The sequence below is a fragment of the Camelus ferus genome, chromosome 14, assembly GCF_009834535.1.
Source record: "Camelus ferus isolate YT-003-E chromosome 14, BCGSAC_Cfer_1.0, whole genome shotgun sequence".
Classification (NCBI taxonomy): Eukaryota; Metazoa; Chordata; class Mammalia; order Artiodactyla; family Camelidae; genus Camelus; species Camelus ferus.
In genome coordinates this window covers 11,351,701-11,373,239 of record NC_045709.1, presented here as the reverse complement: position 1 = coordinate 11,373,239, position 21,539 = coordinate 11,351,701, and the positions used below count along the sequence as shown (strand labels likewise).

The 21,539-nt window shown below is 45.2% G+C and overlaps 2 protein-coding genes across 2 annotated transcripts in view; one reads left to right on the top strand and one right to left on the bottom strand.

The window, feature by feature from the left end:
• Positions 1-21,539, top strand: part of TMEM272 (transmembrane protein 272) — a 68,291-nt gene that overhangs the window by 16,929 nt on the left and 29,823 nt on the right. The gene's annotated exons all lie outside the window — the stretch shown is intronic.
• Positions 9,389-10,057, bottom strand: CCDC70 (coiled-coil domain containing 70). The gene has a single exon (XM_006179638.1). It carries the CDS (start codon positions 10,055-10,057, stop codon positions 9,389-9,391), a length of 669 nt encoding a protein of 222 aa, XP_006179700.1.

Below are 21,539 nucleotides of genomic sequence, written 5' to 3'. Positions count from 1 at the left end.
GTTCCATCAGGCCAAGAGGGTGTTTGGAGTATCAGACCCTTTTTGCTGTCAGTGAGGCTGTCAGCCTGAGGCATCCTTAATGACTTGATGCCCTGTTTTATCCCTTCCTTCCTTTTATTCTTTAGGAAGCCCTTTCTGACCCCCTTGTTGGGCTTAAATGACCTTTCTCCATACTCCAAAGCATCCTTGGCAAAGCTCTCTCTGATCATGTAGGACAATCTGTTGAAATTAAGTCTCACTCTCCGAAGTGCCTGGCATGAAACAGGTGATCTGAAATTCCTGATGGAACTAGAAGGGTTGTGTATGTGTGTGCAGTGGTGGGGGGGTGGGAAGATGAAGGACACATTTTTCACTTGCCTCTCTCCTGCCATCTCTCCTCCTAACTTCACCCCGGTTCCAAGTCTTCCTCTGAATTTTAGAAATTTTAGATTGTTACATTCTCTGTTCGTGGGATTCAAATGACCCAAGGATCACCTTAGAGTCATCACAGCAGTGTTCCCCATCCCTCGTTTGGTGGATTGCTTCTGCAAACAGTGGCCATAGACAGCTTGTCCAGTCCATCATGAAGACAGAAAAACCTTTGGTCACTCAAGAAAGGCGATTCTTGTTCCTTAGAACTTTTTCAGGTTCAGGAAAGAGAAACCACTATGTAAGTAGCAAGAGGAAAGTCTTAAGAGAACACCAGAGAATCTCATAGAATGGCCTAATCATGGAAGGTCAGGAACCAGAAAGCAGTGTACTCTGCAGAGCCCAGGAGTCTCTGTCCCTGGCTCTCACCCTGCTTCTCTCCGTAAGCTGCAGGCTGGTTTTCTCTGCTTCCCAGAGAACGGGAGATGCCCCTTGCCGAAAACCCTGGAGTTACTCTTCCATCTAACTAAGGCTGCAGTCCTCACCATCTCCTCCCGTGGGAGGCCCAGTTCTGCCAATAGCTCCCTGTCCTGTGATTCCCACTGACCAAAGCAGTCACAAAACTCAGGAATCTTTCTAACAAGATTGAAATGAAAACAATAACAACGATTTTTGTCTGTTGGCATTTGTGATCTGTGAGGTCCAGGACCAGGACCTCTCTTATTCAGCTAAGGGAGGTTCGCTGTGAGCCTTCAATTCCCAGAATTTCTGAATAAATTCAGATCAACACATTATTAGAAACAAAACCAAACCATGAAGCCCAATGTTAACCAGTTTTATATCTGCCCTTTTGGAAATTCTGACTAACACACTAAAACATTAATAGAAGTAACAGACACAAATATCATTATTGCATATAAATTTATAACTAAGGAGCCTTCACACAGAAAAAGGAAGAGTTATTTAATACATTGTGAGGAAGTTCCTACTTAGCAATTCAGAAACATATCTCTGGTCCTTACCTCTTTCCCTGTACCAAATATAGTTTAATTCCATAGAACACTTTAGAATTAATACTCACTTCTGTTTTCTTCTGGTATTTCTCCCTCCAACAGCTCTTTTTTAACTGGGATGTAATAAACAAAGGATGTGTAGGTTGGCATCAGAGAGGGGTGTGATCACCCCAGGTCAGTAGCCCCTGCAAGGAGATTCTTTTCTCCCAATTCTCCTCCCAGCCAGTACCACCCACCCCCCACCCCCCAACCCCGACACAGGCCAGCCTCCCATCATCCAGAACCAGGTCTAGTCCCCTGGGACAGTGGGTCAAGAAATGCTTCCCCTGGGCCATGTCAGAATTTGGTTGACACTCTGCTGAGATTGGAGAGGAGCAGGTGGGTGGAGAGTCAAGGGAACTGTCATCAGAATATCTCCTTGGTGATGTGTCATGGGGAGGGGCTGCCATCAAAACCAGGTCATTCATTGATGAGAGTTCCTGAGATGTAAGAAGTTTGTTGAGCTTAGCTTAACTTTTTATGTGGCTGAAGAATGCTCATCTGGTCCATTGGAAGAGCTCTCCGCCTTAGCTGCTTTAAGGGAAAGTCGTCTGGGATGGCCTACTGAATGGGGGCATTTAATTTAGTTGGCAGAAACTTGGGTTCTGGAGCAGAGACAAGCTGGGTCCAGATTCCCATTTCACCTATTGCCGGTTGTGTCCCCCGGGGCTCCCTATGCCTCAATTTCCTCATTTGTAATTGAAGCTTGTACTGGTGCCACCTCACCGGTTTGTTGGGATGATTAACTGAACCATAATGAACACAGTGGGCAGCACTTACCACAGTGCTTACAGCAGAGTGAGCGCTCACCCACGTGAGTAATCGTTCTCTCCTCTCAAGGCTTGGCTGGGTCTTTCTTCTGCATCGATTAGGAAAATGTAGATCTAGAGCTAGTTAAACTGGCATCTCATTTTGTTGCTAAGCAACCAGCTCTGAGTTCTGCAAAAAGTGAAGCTGGGTGTGCAGTGACCACCCCTCCAGGAACTGAGCCCCAGTCAGGTTGTTGCTAAGCATTGTTTTATGTTACTTAAAACTCATTTCAAATGTGGGGGAGGAGGAGGCAGTGCAGACAGCACCGTCATCAAGTATGAGCAAAACCAACCTTTCCAACTGGAGGGGCTCACAATAGGCAAAAAGAAAATTAAAAAAAATAAGAAAACAAGTGGTGATGTGCGCTTGCACCCGCCTGCAGGAGTGAGAGAAGTCACCCGTGTGATTTAGCTTTCTCTGGAGTTAAAGAGATTGTTGTACGTCTTCAGAGAGTCCCTGAAGAACAAGGGGGTATCTCTCCTTCACCCCCTTGAGGCCTGGGGTTGGATGGCCTGGGAACTGTGGCTCCAAGTTGAGAAGGGGCAGGGCTGGAAGCACTTACGCTGGTCCACATTCCGAAAGTCAAGGGTCAGGGTCACTGACTTCAGGGGACGTGTTCTCCCCTTACTCATTCATTCATTCATCTATATCATTAAATATGTTTGAGTACTTAGTGCCCAAGATTTGCTAGGCACTGAGAATAAAGCCTAAGCAAGACCGTTTCTCTCCACCTTGTCCTGGTACTTAGTTACAAAACAAAACAAAACACACTCTAGTTTATGAGATAAAGTATTTATTGAAAGATACTAGGTGGCTCACAGAGTTTCCCCAACAGCCAGAGAATTGGGGCTAGGGGCTACACAGCTAGGAATGTTGCCCAGAACACAGTTCCAAATTGCCCCAGAGGAGCCCCTACGGCCCCTGCGGCTGGGCTTGGGCTCTGCGGCCACCGTTCCAGGCAGGAATCTCTCTGCCGGGGCCTCAGTCCTGCTGCCTCTAAGAACTCGTTTCCTGTTACCATCACACAACGACTTCCACCTGGCATCCTTTTCTTCACTGAAGTCTGGCGTGGATGCATGTGATTGGCGGGGCCTGGGTAACATGTCTGAGCCCGGCTGCAAGGGAGGATGGGAAATAAACTTCTGGCCTTCCCTTAGAAGGTTAGAAATTCCCCAGACATAAAAAGGGTCTTCCAAAGGTGCTGGGATCCTGGGATCCAGGAACGCCACAAAGCTTTTGGATATGCATTGTCTCTGCCTTCTCAACCTTGACAGTGTGCTGGAGGATTCGGGCAAATAAGCTAGAGAGGACAGTCCAGTGTGAACCGTGAGTGCTGTGCCCGGGAAGTACAGATGGGAGGGGACCCACAGAAGGATCCGCGCCCAGATGGTGGGGTCAGGGGAGGAGACCCAGGGCAAGTGATAGGAGGCTGGTACTTGAAGGGAGAGTGTGAGCTCATCAATCAAGGTGAAGGCTGAGGGGAGGAGGGCACTCCTGATTACAGGAGGGACAAGTGCAAAAACTCAGAGTCACCAAGGGGCTCAAGAGCAGGGAAGGAGAGACTTCTGAGTGGCTGGAGAAGGGGTGTGGCTGACGTAGGCTAAAGTGTGAGAAACATTGCTCTCAGTAACACGCGGGTATCGCTATTTTTTGCATTTTCAGTATTAGCCATTCCATACTGACTTCTCACAATGGAAAACAAAGAGATTTCCCATCCTCCCTTCTTATTCCAAGGTTGTGTATCATAGTTTTGCTTGGATCACAATCAGTATTTATATTTACATAACTGTGTAAATGTATGCATAGCCGAGCATGTAATACACTACGCTAGTTTTCCTTCTCTGCGCGAGACTGTGTTTTACACTAGTGTGTGACTATTGCTTTCTTCCCACTTGCTCAGTTTTCTCCCCGCTTACCACTTATTCACCCTCAGCTCTTCCCCAGCTGTGTTAATATCCTCCCAATCCATTCCCTTACTTTAAGCATTCCACCACTTACAGCTCTTTTTTAACCCTCTCAGACCTGTTCCAGTCTGTCCTGGGATCCTGTCTGGGTTTGGGCCACAGCTGTCACCTTGGGGTCTTCCCCCCTCCTAACCCTTGTGTCCTGATTTCCATATCCGCTCCCTTATTTTGGTGGAGCTTCTCGGGAAAGAATGTATTAGTGGTAAATTGAGATCCTGGGTGCCTGAAAATGCCTTTATTTTACTCTCACTCTTGATTGATAGTTTGGCTGTGTGTAGGACCCGTAGTTGGAAATCATTTCTCTCCCACTGTTCCATTGTCCTCCATGTGCCATTGTGTGGTGGCGGCAGGAAATCGGCAGATACTCCTGTTTCTAGTCTTCCTCTCTCTCTCAGCTTTGAGGACCTTCTATTTGCCCCCAGGGTTCTGAATTCCACAGTAATATCTCCTGGTTGGATCTGTTTTCACCCACTGTTTGGGGCACTTTAGGGACTTTTCAATCTGTAAACTTATGTTCTGGAATGTAGCCTTGAATTGTTTCTTTGATGATTTCTTCTCCTGCATTCCTTTTCTTTACTTTTCTTTTCTGGGTCTCATTATTTGGAAGATGGAAGTCCTAGGCCCTAGTCTTACTTCTGTCTTTTTTTAACTTCCACTAACTGATTTTCTTATCTTTTTGCTTATCTTTCTCAGAGAATTTCTCAATTTTATCTTCCCATCCATTTCTTTTTAAATTTTTTAAAATTTATATTTTTTATTGAAGTATAGTCAGTTTACAATATTGTGTCAATTTCTGGTGTACGGCATAATGTTTCAGTCATACATATACATACATATGTTTGTTTTCATTTTTTTTCATTATAGGTTACTACAAGATCTTGAACATAGTTCCCTGTGCTATGCAGTGTAAACTTGTTCTTTACCTATTTTATATATAGTAGTTAGTATCTGAAAATCTCAAACTCCCAATTTATCCCTTCCCATGCCCTTTATCCCCTAGTAACCATGTTTGTTTTCTGTGTCTGTGAATCTGCTTCTGTTTTGTAAATAAGTTCATTTGTGTCTTATTTTTGATTCCACATATAAGTGATATTATATGGTATTTTTCTTTCTCTTTCTGGCTTACTTCACTTAGAATGACGATATCCAGGTCCATCCATGTTGCTTCAAATGGCATTATTTTACTCTTTTTATGGCTGAATAGTATTCCATTGTATAAACATACCACAACTTCCTTATCCAGTCATCTTTTGATAGACATTTAGTTTGTTTCCATGTCTTGTCTATTGTAAATAGTGCTGCTGTGAATATTGGGGTGCAGGTGTCATTCGGAATTAGAGTTCCCTCCATATATATATGCCCAGGAGTAAAATTGCTGAATTATAGGGTAAGTCTATTTTTAGTTTTTTGAAGAATCTGCATACTGTTTTCCATAATGTCTGCACCAAACTATATTCCCACCAGCAGTGTAGGAGGGTTCCCTTTTCTCCACACCCTCTCCAGCATTTATCGTTTGTGGACTTTTGAATAATGACCATTCTGACTGGTATGAGGTGATACTTCATTGTAGTTTTGATTTGCGTGTCTCTGATAATTAGCACCTGAAGTCATGAAACACCCAGGAAGTCTCTCAGGAGTTCCATGATGCTCCTTCTCCTGGGTGCCGTCTGAAGGAGGAAACCAGCTTTGGCTACTGTTGAGGTTGCAGAGAAATCCATCTCCATTTATGCTAAGGGTACAGAAGTAATAACAACTCAGAAGTTGGAAGATACTTTCATGGACAACTGTCTGCCTCTTTCCTTCAACTGAACCAATGTGAGGGCCCAGTTATTAGTTGTACACAGCTTACTTATCCTTAGGTTAATTTCCTTTTGCCTAAAATTTGGTTTTATTCCTTATCTCTACAGATTGTGCTCTGTGTTTAACGTAAGCGAGAGGAATGTGGGGCATGTTTGGACTGCACTCGGAGGGGAACCCTGTGTACCCTCCTCCTTCCCAGCATTTGTTGAATTTTACAAATAATGACATTATGATTATTTGATTATCTGTTTCCCCCACTAGACTCAGGCTTCATGTAGGTGGGAACCAACATGTTCCCAGACATAGCATCTTGCCAGCAAGGCACAGTGGTGGTTGAATGAGTAAAGGGAGGGTGAATTAACTGATGAGTAAAAGACTTATGTAACAAAGGGATGCTGGCTGCACAACTTCTTGTTGGATGGGTGAACAAGGGGAAAGCTGACCTTACCCAAGGCTTGGAGAGCTTGCCCTACACAGCAGGTGAAGGGAACCTGCCATCTTGCATGTCCCAGACTACACTCCTCATCTCCCCTCACCCAGAAAGCCCCCCTCCTCCTCTTCCTCCTGGGCCTCTTCTCAGTAATGGGCACAACCACCCCCCTCAGTGTCTCAGTCGGAACTTATGCATCATCCTTGACACCAGTCTTGCCTGCGCCACCCAAACCCAACCCATCCCTCAGCCAGTGGACTCTGCTTTGCCTCCCAGTAGTTCTGCAAGCTGCCTGCTCCTCCGCACCCCACTGCCGCCAGGGGCAGGGCACCAGCACCTCTTACCTTGGTTACTGACACCACCTGCCCAATGATCTCACATTCGTCTACTCCGGCCTCCTCCACTCACTCCTCCGTGGAAGTGTCTCGCCAACTTTAAAGTGCATACAAGTCACCCAAGGACCTTGTTAAAAGGCAGAGCCTGATTCAGTAGGTCAGGATCTGAGCTTCTGCATTTCCAACAAGCTCCCAGGTGAGGCCAACGCTGCTGGTCCATGGACTACACTTTGAGTAGTCAGATGTCATTACTAAAATGTAAATCTTAATACATCATTCCTTCCTTAAAAGTCTTCAGTAGCTCCCTATTGCCCCTGAGACTTTATGCCATCAGTTTCCTGCCTTCTTGTCCAGTTCATTGGTCTGCATTCCCCATTGTGCTCACTGAAGTTTTCTCAGTTCCTCAGATTGCTCTGCTCTTCTGTGCGCCTACTCTGTTCCCTCTGTCTGAATGCCTTCCTACCTCTCAGCCCCCATCTCTTAGATAATTCCCACTGAACTGTTGGGCTTCACTTAACATCACCACCTCCAGACAAACTTCCCAGATCCCAGCCACTCACCCTGCACTGCCAGAGTTGGTTAAAAGACACCAAAGGAGCTTTCCCTGGAGCTGTCTCCTGCAGCCCTCACCACCTTGGGATGCACTGGTCTGTTTACCACCGAGACCTAGGAGGACAGCTTGGGGGCAGTGGAAGTCTACAGCTGCTTGCTGGATGAAGGGTGGATCACAGACGGCCCCACCTGTCCTCTTCCAGTCCTTCAAATGACAGCTGTCTCTCCCAGTGGTTTCTAGGAGACACTGTTGTTGGGGGAGCTGCCCACTCCCAGCCTCCCTCTGGTTTATATTTCTTTGGGCTTAAGATCAACAATTGATTTGCTTTTTGTTTGTGGTAGAATCACTGGAATCGTGGAATTTGCAGCTCTTGCTGCCTACCATCCTCCATACCATCCATGGGACAGGTCTTCTCGAGTGAGGGCCCCCACTGTCTCCCCCTGAATTCTGATTTTCCACACTAGTATGGTGTTAATCGGCTGGCTGAAGTTGTTGCCCAGGGGCCTGTTGGGAGCGGAGGATACCAGGCTGGGTGAGTGAGAGGAGAAAGTGCTCCCACGGCCCCAGCCCTGACCCCTGAGGATCAGAGGCCGTGCAAGGAACCCCAACTTTCCCAGAGTGATACGGAGCCATAGGGGCTGCTCCTGAAGTCGGTACCCAGACACCTGCTCGGCACACCTAGGGGGACCCTGTCGTCTCCTCTCCCCGTCTCTCCACCGCCAACCCAAACCACGGTGAAATCCCGAGGGGCTTTCAGGCTCTTCCAGCCCTGACATCATTATTGGCTGAGCTGCTGGAAAACCAAATCCTGTGACCAGAGGCTGCACTAGAAAAGGAACAGGACCAACAGGCAGATGATATGGACTCTAGTCCTAGATCTTCCATTTGCTTCTTGCCTGGCCAGGGGCAGTCCTTCCACTTCTCCAGGTCTCTGTTTCTTCACAATGGGTTTGTGTCCCTTCCCTGTCAACCCACAGAGTTGTGGTGAAGGGTCCATGAATTGGCAGAGGTGAGCGTGCTGTGATGCAGTGAGGGGAGCACAAAGGCGGGGTAAATGGCTCCGTTAATGACAGTGTGGGCCAGGCTCTAGAGAAGGGAAAGCAGGAGATGCTGGCTTGACATCTCTTACTACCCACCTTGTGGTTCCTTCCATAGCAATGCCCCTATAGATGGTCTAATCACAGAAGAGAAGGTGGGCGCTAGATTGCTGACCACACACCTATACGTTCATTTAATGCATTACCTCCCTGGGGCACTTTAATTTTTAATGGATGGAAGGAGGGAAACACAGAGAAAGGAACTGATAATGCAGAGAAGTAGGTGTGTGAGACCCATGTTAATGGGAGTGTTCGGGGCAGGGAAGATTCCCTCACACCTCCCAGATGGCCCTACCCAGTCCTCAGGACCCCATCACCAGGGAAGGGAAGTGCTTCTGTGGGTGGAGCTCTAATGCCACGCCCCTTTCTCACGCTACACAGAATGGGCAGTTGAGAAGTTTGTGGAAACCTAGAACTGTGAGCTTGTGGACCATTAGGGGATTATGCCATGTGTTCTAAATGGCCTGCCATGTGAGGACAAGCCACAAATGCCCTGTTAACCACACTGTGGCCTTTTCTGGAATGCTGTCAGCCTCCTGCAGTCCTCCAGGACTGCCCAGAGTGGAGGAGAATGGTTGCCCCACAGCAGGACAGTGGCAGAGATGTCTCCTCCCCTCTCCAGCCCTAGCTGTCTCTCGCTGGCACTGTCTGAGCGCCCCCCCCCCACCTCCCATTCTGAGTCTTTTCAGGAGCCACAGGGTCTCCACTCACACCCACCCACACTTGCCAGGCTCGCGATGACCTGCCCCATCCCAAGCTCCGTGGACAGCAATACAGACTGGAGGATGGGACCATGACCTCAGAGAGTCACCAAACCTGGAGAAACTACAGCTGGCCTTCCTTAAAGAAGCTGATTTTCCAAACCTCTCCTCAGGACTTTATTAGATCTTTTGAAGCCAGGAGACAAATAAGAGCATATTTCCTTCAGCACCTGGGGTCACCCTGGACTTGCGTCCCAATCCTGCAGAGCCTGGACCCCGTGGCCCGCACCTCCTGCGCTCAGGCCCTGCCTCGGGAGGCGGCCGGCGACTGTGGCCCCCCATTGACGTTGTGGTGCCCGCCTTCCACCATCTGCTCCTCAGCAACGTGGCCGCCATCTTCCACCCAGAAGGCCTTCTCCTCCTCCCAGAGGGCATTCTCTTCCTCCCAGAGGGACTTTTTATCCTCCCACAGGGCCTTCTCCTCCTCCAGAAGAGCTCTTTCCTCTACCCACAGGGCCTTTTCTTCATCCCACAGGGCCTTGTCCTCCTGAAGAAGGTTCCGGTCTCTTTCCCATAAGGCATTGTCCTCTTTCCAGAAGACCTTATCTTCCTTCCAGAAGATTCGGTACTTATTCCAAAAGGCTTTCTCTTCTTTGCGGAAAGATTTTTCCGTCTCCCAGAAGGCTTTTTCCTCTTCCCAGAAGGTTTTCTCCTCTTCCCAGAAAGGTCTCTCTTCTTCCCAAAAGCCCAAGATCTGGCACCTGAAGGCATGGATCTTGCCTCGGAAATTCCACATCTCTTCCCTGAAGTCTTCTATTTTCTCACGAAAATGTTTCATCTCTTCCCGGAACGCCTTTTCTTCCTGCAGCTTGTGGATTAGTTTCTTCTGGCGAATGTTGGATGAGGAGACCACCAGAGACTGGAAGCAAGCCAGCCCCATCCATTTGCTCACCTTGAAGGGAAACATCATCCTAGTCAGCCAGGATGGCGGAGGGGCTGCGATGGAAGACAGGGCGCTGGCCAAGTGCAGGTCAGCTGGTCCAACCCTGTGGGGGCACCAGAGAGAACACGTCCGTGAACAGCATGTCCCAGAGGGCAAGCCCTGGAGTTGGCACCATTTAACTTGGGAAATTGTAACCATTGTTCTCTTTGTCCCCTTGGTGGTATTTGTGAGGGACGAGCTTTGGTAGAGAAAGGCACTGGGTGGTCATCACTTTGGGCTGAAGAGGTGGTCAATACATTCATGCTCAAGGCTGCCAAAATAACAGACTATCAGCCAACAAGGGTAGTGGCTCTCAACGAGGGTGTCTGAACAGACGAGTGTGACGTGACCACTTGAGATGTGTCACAGTTATGTTTTGCTTTGAAATAATCAAGTACACAGCCCCAAAGTGATGTGTGTTAAATCCACCAAAATACATTGAAAGTGTTGGCTCTCTCACTTGGGAATTGCTTATAACCTTCTGATGGGCATGCTCCCAGCAGGGAATGTGTGCGTGTCCTCTGTTAACAAGCCACATGGGAAACAGAAGATGAGACCCACTGAGTTCTTACGAACAGAGCGGCCTGAACATTCCTGTGCCTGTAACTTGGTCACAGTTCAAAAGTTTCCACCGGGTATGTATCTGGGAGTGTAAGCAATCCAATGACCATGACAATAGAACGGAATTAAAATGTGGGGGTGTATTCGTGCAAGGACAGCATAGCCACGTGGAAGAATGTGGGTGAATCTTGTAAACATAATGATGAAAGAAAGAAGCAGGATCAATGACTTCGAAAGAAAGAGTTCCAAAATAGGCAAAATGAAACTCTCTTGTTCAAGGAAATATACTTGGGTGAGAACACAAAAAAGACAAGCAAGTAAGTGAGTCCCATTAGGTCAAGAGAGTAATTACTTGTGTGTGAGGGATGGGGTGGGGAGGTAGGAGACTAAGGGCTGTGATTCAGTGAGGACACAAGAGGGGCTTCTGAGGGGCGAGTAGGACTGTGTTGCCTTACTTGGTGGCAGTTGCATGTGTGTTCATTATAAAAATGTGCTAAGTTGGAAATGGATGTTTTATGTGCTCCAGTAAATGCATTGTGTTTCACAGTAAAATAAAAGCTAGGGAGAAAGAAAGAAAGAAAGGAGAGAAGAAAGGGAGGAAGGAGGGAAGGAATGAAGGAGAGAAGGAAGGAGGGAAGGAGGGAGGGAGATTTCCAACCATTGCCATTATCTGAGGTATCAGATATCAGAACCATCCACAAAAATTCCAGGAACAACAAAAGGTGGGTTAAGAGATGAGGAAGAATTCTGGAGGTGGGGCAGTGGTTAGAGTGCGGGGAGGACAAGGGGTACATACACATGGCAAGGGCATCAATTTGCATGTTGAGCTTTCTGGAAGCAGCTGCCAGGGTGTGGCCTCTCTCAGTGGGTCCCACCAAGTACCATGCTGTGGAGCACCTTCAGACTTCCTGGCTTTCTCCTTTTTCTACTTTCTGACTTGGGAGCAGGGAGTCGGGGAGAAGGAAGGACGCACAGCTGGGGTGTGTGTGTGTGTGTGTGTGTGCGCACAGTGAAGACATGGGAGCTACGCTGTGGACAGCTGGTGGCATCACCATCCACCCAGTCATACAAGCCAGTCACACAAGCCAGAAGCCTGGAGCTCAACCTTGACTCCTTCCTCAAAGACTTCCAATTAATGATCAAGTCCTCCCCCTTAGGATCTGTAACATTTCTTGAACCCACACCCTCTGCTCCATCTCCTTGACCACAGCCAGCTCAGGCCAGAATGACTGTAACAGCCTAACTGGTGGATGGTATTGATTTTATCCATCCCTACACTGTAGCCCCAGGGGTGGTTCTAAAACACTGCCTGTCACATCCCACCTGCTCACAAACCTTCGAAGACCCCCTGGCCCAAAGGCCAAATCCAAACGTCTGACTGAGGCCCTCTGCAGCCTGACCCCTGCTTTCTCCCCCTTCACTTTCTACCCAGTGTCCATTCAGCTCTGCAGCTAAGCCTCAGTAGCTTCATTCTCTGGACACGACCTGCAGTTTGCAGCGTCTACACCAGGGGACATGCTGAGTCCTCTGCTGAGATGACCCCCTCCTGTTGTGGGCTTGAACTCCTGCTCATCCCTTCCCCTCTGAAAGCTCCTGAGACCCTCCAGTCAAAGTTTATCACCACCTCCTTGATGCTACCTGTCCCTGCACACTCTGACGTTTACGTGTCACACTTCATTGAAATCAGATGTGGACCCGCCTTGCTGCTGTTAGACGCCCAGTAACCCAGCATCTAATATAAAGCTGTGCATATCTGGGGTCATTGACAAAAATGTTGGTTGACGTGAACTGAGTTTTGTTGAGTTTTGGAACTTTGACTACTCACAGTGTAGTGTGGTTGTCTTATTCCTGCTATTTATGTGACTGTTAGTATCTTGAGGTGGGGGAAAGCACCTCCTTCATGTCCTCACATTTCTTTCTTTCTGCTGTGAGAACACAAGTGTTTGCTGAAGTGGGTTAGGTAGCTGTGAACAAAGCCTCAGGGTCAACTAGAGTTGTCAGATAGCCGTCAGCAACAGCCAGCCCTCTAACTATAATTCGTAATAGCAATTCCTACCTGCACATTTATTCAGCCCTTTAATGTAGGGCACTTTACCTGTGTGACCTGTTTAATCCCTTCACACTGTAAGATAGGTACCTTGCGGGGTAGGGACCCCATTTTATTACATAAGTAAGTTAAAGACCTATTTTTTAAAAAGACACAAATGAACTTATTTACAAAATTAGAATCATAGACATAGAAAACAAACTTATGGTTACCAGAGGGGAAGGACGTGGGGAGGGATAAATTGGGAGTTTGGGATTTGTAGATACTAATGACTATATATAAAATAGATAAACAGCAAGGTCCTACGGTATAGCATAGGGAACTATGTTCAATATCTTGTAATGGCCTATAATTGAAAAGAATATGAAAAGGAATATTTATATATATATATATATATATGGATAACTGAATCACTATGCTGTACACTAGAAATTAATACAACGTTGTGTTAATTTCTACTGCAATTAAAAAAAACCTATAAAAATATCTAAGTAGATTAAGTCAAGACTTGGAAAGGCAAAGGTCATGTTTAGAAGTATGTTGTGCAGTCAAGCAGTGCTACTTGTGAACACCGTCGGGCTGATGTTTTCACTGTGAGTGTGTGTGTGTGTGTGTGTGTGTGTGTGTGTGTGTGTCTAAGAGGGAGAATCTGTATCAAGCACTGGACTGGTTGAGAATGTTAGCAACTTGGTCACTCATTTGAAATGAAAACTCTCCTCTCCTCATACACCCCTCCTGCTGGAGGAAACTATACAGACACCCACACTAAAAAGCAATTTAAAAACACTGAATGTTATCACTAAAGGTAATAACTATATATTTTCAACAAACAACAAAATAAGGTTCATGAAAGTCCCCTTTCATGTGTGAGACCTGTCTGTCCCCAGCGTGTCCCCTGCACAATAAGGAAACGTTTGTGCAGGCTTCTGACTTTCTCCTGCAGTGGTTCCTGGACATACCCCAACGCCCAAAGTGACCACCTTCCAAATTACGCTGAAGCTTTATTTCTTACGCCGTTAGCATGCTTGCTCTAACCAGGGAACTCAGTGAGTTCCCTTTTCCTTTTGTCACAGATACCAACTATTGCCCAGTTCTACATTTCACCCTGTCCAGGTTTTTCTGGCCTTTTGTGGCCTCACATATTCCGCAGGTATAACACCGATTGTTGCCTTGGGCGGGCTTTCTTTTTAGGGCTGCTCCCCACAAAGGAACAGCGCGTGTCTGCATTTATCAAGAGGAGAGCTGAGTGGAGAAGTCAATTCAGGGCCACTGGCTCAGGCCATGGAGCCCCTTGAGAACAGGACAAACTACAAGCTGTGGGTCAGTTAGCACTCAGATCTCACCGTATACAATTTCTCCCCTGGATCTAACTCCCCGCTTAGGCAGCAGTAGGAGAAATCTGCTTATGACACCTGCTGAATAAATATATCATAGAAATACACAAATTATGAGTCAAGTATTGAGGGACAGCCCTTTCCTCAGAGAATCTTCGTTCCTACTTGGGGAGAAAACAGAACAAGCAGGAACATCCTCAGCTTCCAGCTCACCTTCCTGACACCCACATCCATCTTTAGTGCCCTCCTCTGGGCTCCTGGCCAAGGCCCTCTGTCTCCTCCCCGCTTCAGGGTGACCTTGTTTCCTCCGTGGTCCCTCACTCACGGGTCTTCCCCCTCCTCCCTCTGCTCATTCTCAGCTCTCAGCACTCAAGCATGCCCAGGTCTCTCTCATCCTCTCAACCCAAAACAGAATCCTTTAACTCCCTCTACTAGCTGCTTGCTAGCCCTCTTCTCCTTAAACAGACTTCTTAGAAGAGCAGCCTACAATCTGACCACGATTCCTGGGTTGCATATGCACCCTCATCCTACAGCAACCCCCCAACTCCCCTGAAACCTGCTGAGATCACCAGTGACCTGCTAGCTGTTTAGTCCTTATCCTACTGACCTCTCGGCAGCATCTGGCATGAATCCCTCTTGATGCCTATAACACCAGGCCATTCTGTTCTCCTCCTGCCTCCCCAATGGTTCTTTCTGAGTCTCTTTGTGGACTCTTTTCCCCAACAGAGTATACTTTATCATCTAATGCAGTACCTACCTCCCAGAGCTCCTATGAGGAATAAATTGGGTATGTTGAGTGCCTAGCACAGTGCCTGGCACACAGCAAGTGCTCAATAAATAGGAATAATTCCATTTTGTGTCATTTTCAGTCTCCTGTATGTGCATGCCAGGACAATCACAACCTGCCCCTACAAACCATTTTAGCCGTCTCCCCTGATGCCTTAAACTCTGGCCACCTGGAATTCCTCAAACGTGCCGAGTTTTCCTCAATTCCATGCCATGCTGTTCTCTCTCTCCGGCTAGTCTTGCTTAAATCCACTTCCTCCAGTTAATGCGTCAAGACTCAGATAAGGAGTCTCCTCTCCCAAGGCAGCTTCTCCTGAAACTCCCCCACCAAGTTCAGACTGGGCTTATGCCCCTCCTGTCCGGCTAAAATCACTTCATCTCCCATCTCTGTATCCAGCATCCCGCACAATGTCTGGTACATAATAGATGTTCAGTAAACGTCAGCTGAATGAATGGCAAGCATTCTGGGTTAGAATTTTGGAAAAAATTTATCTCCAAAGTTTTTCTCGTGACCACTTAAATTATCTTTGAGAAAGAGGTAAAATAAGTACAATATCAAATATGTAGGTAAGTATTTAGATATAAAGTAAACATTAAACAGTTTTTACTGTTTAATGTACCTCTATAAATATAAAAGCATGAATCAAAGAAACACGCTTAATCCTCAATCTTATATTCCAAAGCTAGGAACTAATTTTTAAAGGAAATGTTATGTATCACGCTATGCTTAGAACCAGTACTATCCAGTCTAAAGCCAACAGTTACTTACGGCTTAGCTGTTTCCCAACTGGGCAAGTCCTGCAGCCTGCAGAGGGCAGGCAGTCATTGTCACATCAGATCCCTAGTGATGTCGTTTTCACAGGCTCCCCTAACACTGTCTGCAATGACCACCCCACCCCACCCCCGTCCCCTCTCAGTCCTGACTCACAGGGTGGAGAGGGCCAAGGTGGGGCCCCAAATGAAACAGAACTTGAAGGGTTTGAAAGACCTCGTCTTCCATCTTTGACTTCACCAATAGGCTGGCCCTGTTGATGACTCACAAATGATTGTCACCTCACATTCTACCTGGATTGTGTCCAGGAGCAGGCTTCTGGGAAATCACCTTCCAGTGGGGGCTCCTATGTGAGGAATCATGTCTCTTGCTGCTTTAAGGTTCTCTCTCGTCTCTTGTCTTTTGACAGTTTAACTATGATGTATCTAAATGTGGGCTTCTTCGAGTTTATACTACTTAGAGTTTGTTGAGCTTCTTAGATGTACAGATTTGATACAAATTTCCCTCTAATTTAAGATGTTTTTGGTTATTTCTTCAAATATTACTTCTTCCTCTTTGTTTCCCTCCTTCTCCTTCTAGGATTCCTAGTACACGTATGCTAGCAGCTTGCTGGTGCCCCACAGGTCTCCGAGGCTCTGCTCATCTCTCTTCATTCTGTTTCCTCCCTATTGCCTAGACTGGATAGTCTTTGTTGACCTCCCTTCAAGTTCACTGATTCTTTATTTTACCACTTCAAAGCTGCTGTGAGCCCCTCTCTTTTTTATTTTTAACACCAGAATTTCTATATGGTTCTTTTAAAACATAATTTCTGTCTGTTGATACTCTCTGTTTGGTGATACAGCATTCTCATGCTTGCCTTTAACTCTTTAGGCATGCTTTCTTCCAGTCCTTTGATCATATTTATAACTGATGCAATATCTTGGTTTAGTACAACATCTGTACTTCCTCACAGAGTCTTTAACCAAAAAGAAGATAACTCAGAAAATAGTTATTGGCTGTTGTCCCCCCTGTGTACGAGCCATTCTTTCTTGTTTCTTTGCACGTCTCATACATTTTTGTTAAAAGTAGATGTTTAAAATAATATAGTTATATTACAAATGATACAGTGTGGCAACTCTGGGAATGAGACTCCCCCTCCTCAGGTTTGTTGTTGTTTTAGTTATTGCCGTTTGTTTAGTGACTTGCCTGGATTAATTCTGCAACGTCTGTATTTTTTGTTGTGAGCGGCCACTGAAGTCTGCTGCGTTAGCTTGGTGGTCAGCTAATGATGAATTAAGAGTGCTCCTTGAACTAGTAGGTCTCCCCCTTTGCTGAAGGGCCTTGTGTGTCTGTGTGTGTGTCTGTGTGTGTCGGGACATGCCTTCAGTGCTCATGCAGGTAGTTTACAATTCTGCCTTGTGCAGGGCCTCCAGGTCAGCGGGAGGTGAGAAATCATGGCCTCCTCTGGCCTTTCTGGGCATGTGGACACTCACATGCATGTGACCTTCCAGATTCCCAGAAATATGTCAGAACTCTTCAAAGCCTCCATCTTACTCTCCAGTTTTTAAGTTATTGGTCAGCCTCTTATTAGCCCCAGCTGGTAACACGGCCCCAGGCAGCTGTGATAAACAATTACCACTAATTTTTTTTTTTTTTGACAAATGCCCTGAGGCTTAGCCCTGTTTGCACAAACTCAGCATTAAGTCAGGTCAAATAAAGACAAGTCCCGGGGGTGGAGCGTTTCAGTGAACTGCCAGACAAGTCAACTCTTGACGATTGTTTGGAGATGAGGAGTTGGGGGGCTCTAAATCCATCTGTCCCCTTACTTAGTCATTCTAAGTGTCCTAATTCCTTGTTTTTTAGCCATTCTTTTCTGACACAGAAGGTTGCTGTAATAATGGAAGCAGCAGATAGTCCAAGTCGTGACTGGTATTGTCGCGGGGAAGTCAGGGAGGAATAGAAAGCCACAAGGAGTATTTCCAAGAGAGATTCAGCAGGTGGTCAAGTGGTGGCAAGGGATGAAGATGGGGGAAGTAAGGACAGGTCTTAAGTGCCTAGAAAGTGATTGTGCCCTGATTAGAAATTTGAAGTTCAAATGGAGTTGGTTTAGATGAGTTGGTGGAATATTTTCACCTCAAATCTTGGGATCCTCAGTGATTCACAATTCATAAAATGTCTGCTACTCCAAGGAAACCTTACAGTCTCTGGAGGAAATAATAAACGAGATTATTGTTGCTAAATGTGATCGGGCACTGAAAATAAATTGGTCCTCAGCATTAATGAGCTCACAGAGTTGGAAAGGATAAGCTTCCCGCTCCATACTTTGCACCAAATCAACAGCTTCTGTTCACTCAAGATATGGGGTTTAACTTAAATTTTGTTCAATACTTATTATTTTTAAAAATAGTGTTATCATTCTTGTTACTTTTCAAAGCAATACATGTTCATTGTTTAAAAATATTGGAAAATAGAAGAAGAAGAAAATTAAAATCGTTCGTAATCCCAACACTCAGAGGTAACCACAGTGCACATTTTGGGGTACAGTTTTCCAATCTTTTTCCTTCCCTTACAGGTAGATATATTCTAAACAATTGGTTTTATGTTGTGCATAATCTTTGTGGCTTGCCTTTCCATGTAATAATGTATCACAAAAATTTCCCCATTTCTCTAAATATTTCTGAGAGCAGGATTTTTTTTTTTTATAACTGCAAGAGTACACATCCCTCTACTTTTGGAAATTGATTTCTTCCATTAGGAAGATAGATTATTTCCCTGGAAGAGTAGGTCAAATTGGAAAACTGCTCACAAATGAAGACAGTGGCAACATAATTAATCATCACGGCCCGTGGCCTCAGTCTCTGTATTGAGAGAAGAGAATTCTTTCTAGAAGCACTAGTCATAGAAAGGGATCATTCATGGGAAGTCGGCCTTGGAAGGCAGACTCTGTTTTGTTCCTGCTAAACCCACTGTGCTCATTTTACAAAGTGCTTCTCAAATCAAGCAGAAAAAGATCAACAGCCTAACAAATGGCCAAAGAATGTGAATAAATTAATTGCAGACAAGTGCAAATGGCCCTTTAACATATGAAAAAAATTCCAACCTCAATGATAGGGAAATGCAAATGAAAATAAATATTGTGTTTCTCTCCTATCAGCTTGGCAAAAACACAAATTTTAACAGTACATTCTGTTAGCAAAACTCTAAGAAATTAAGCCCTCTTATACAGTGCTGGTAGGAGCACAAAATGTCATAGCCCCTAGAGAGGTGAATTGGTTAGTGTCTAACGAAATTATAGATGCATTTACCTATACACTCAGCAATTCCCTTTCTAGAAGTCTGCCCCACAGGTGTACTTCTACAGGTAAACAGTGGTGCTCGCAAAGGTTATTCAGTTCATTAGGGTGCCCTTTGTAACTACAAATGATTGGAAATAATCCAATTTTCCAGCAATAGGGAACAACTTGAATAAACTACAGCATATCCACACAGCAGAGTACTACACAGCTATAAAAACTGAGCAAAGGTTTCCACGTGCTGATATGAAGAGAGCTCCAAGATATATGAAGTGAAATACAACAAGGTACAGAGTATTGCTACATATTGTATAAGAAGGAAGAATATATACCTATGTACTTGTTTATGTTTGCACAAATACTTGATGAAAAACATCAAGTTAATAAAATGGTTATTTAGGATGGGAACAATGGAGGAGGCAGGGGTAGAAGCAAGGCCCCTTTGTGAATACCTTTCTAGGAGGTTTTGGTCTTTGAGTGATGTAAATACATTACTTATTCTGAAAAAATATTCTTAAAATTGGGAACAAACACATGAGCATAACCATATATCAAATAGTACTATATCAGTACAGAGGAGGAAGGGTTTATTTCAACTAACTTTATAGTAATATGTTTTGACTCTGTCTCCTTAGGAGGATTTAATCTAAGGACAAAAAGGACTACAGAGAAATTTTGAATTTCAACTTGGTAGTTTTATTTTTACAGTAGTGCTGGTATTGTTGTTTTGAAACTTTATTATATGACAAAGCATGTAAGTAATTGTGGTAATAACATTCAGAATCAAGATTTTCAGTGTAAAAGAAAAGGAATTACAATTATAAAATCAAGCAAGACACATAAAATGCTATATAATATTACATTTAAATTTAAAAAATGTTCATGAACTCATGACTTTAAAAGGTATGCATCGCATACCTCTGCTTATTGTAATGGACTGAGAGCAACAATATCCCAGAAGCCACGAATATCCCTGTGCACAGGTCTTAGTCCCTTATCCTCTACTGAAATGAACCAGGGGTCCACTGATAAATGACTGCTTCTAGGTCTAGGAAAAGGAAGGTACAAACTGAACCTGGGACATGGTTTTCCAGAAATCAAGGACACTGTCTTGTCATGTCAAAAGGAGCCAATCTGAGTAGGTTCCCGCTGACCAAAACTGTGAGAACTTGACCATCAAAAAGAATAACATTTGTGGTTAATTGAAATCTATTCAATCTCTAAAATCCATGACTCCATAATGATACTAACAATTTTAAAAGACAGAAAAACTCATTGATCACCATTGAAAGTACAATTAAGGCTATTAACATCTCTGAAAATTTGAAAATTAAAGAAATATTTGAAAATTAAAGGGCAATTTAAAGAATGAACAATGTATACTGGCTTTCATTTAGAAACTGTAGACCAAATTACCAAACAGCCCCAGCTGATGTGGAAAAGCTTTGCAGAACTTTGGCTAATATATGCACAAGGAGAGATGAAATCAGAGAGAAGCCACTATTTCACATTCCTAAGGATATTTTTCGCATTTTTCGTATGTATTTTTCAAAACCAATAGATGAATGATTGATGGGGAACTAGACATTTGTATTGCTCCAAATAACGCCACAGATTCTATGTCTAAATGAAATGTACCAATACATGATGGAGAGGACAGGCTTTCTTCTTTAGCGGTCAGTTTAGCACCATAAAGTGTGGGTCAACCATATGTCACATGCCTCTAGATGTAATACAGTGTGACTGTCTTACATATGTAAGCGTCTAGAAGCAGAGCCTGAGGTCCATCGGGGATGAGTTCTGGAGAAAAGGAGAATGAGGGAAGGAGGAAAGGAGAGTAGCAACAGCCTGATCCAGTGGGAGCTGGGGAGCATGAACTGTCCCACAGGGGTCGCCTGCCCCGAAGTCCAGGTCAAGGCCTGCAGGCTTCCCCTGGGCATTGCATGCCACCATTTCCATGGCCACAGCCACGCCGTGTTGGTAAGAGGGCACCATGTGAGGTCCCAGAATGTAACCTCCATGAAGGTGGGTATTATGAGATGAGTTGTGCACCTCCTCAAATTTCATACGTTGAAATCCTAACCCCTCAGAAAAGAACTGTATTTGGAGATTGTGTCTTTAAAGAGGAAATGAAGTTAAAATGAGGTCATTAGGGTGAGCCCTAATCCAGTACAACTGACTGGGGTCCTTATAAGAAGAGTAAATTAGGACACAAATACGTACAGAGCAGAGACCATGTGAAGACACAAGGACAAGTGTCATGTGAAAGGCACTGCATCAGAAGTGTGTTCAGGGTCCACTGGGGGTGCACAGAGGAGAAAGGGGCCAGCTTTTCCTTGATTGTTGATTGGAGGTGCGGAGTAAGCAGGAGACAGCCGAGGGAGACTTCAGAGAGGAGGTCTGGGCTGAAAGTGGGGTGGTTTTCCAGGTTGTTAGTGGGGAGTGTCGCCCAGACGGAGAGCAGCCCACGAGAAGGAAGGAAATGCTGGGATCCTGAAGCTCTTGTTCTGTGTGACTTCACAGCACCCTATGGATGCTAGACAGTTGCTGAAGGATTCTGAGTAGGCGGGTGCATGTGGAGGCATGTTGAAAAATAAAGGGCTGGAAAGATAGGTTGAGACCAAGTTATGAACATCCTTGACTCTATTCCTGAAAAATCCTCTTGGTAAAATAAAATTAAAATATTATTTAAAAT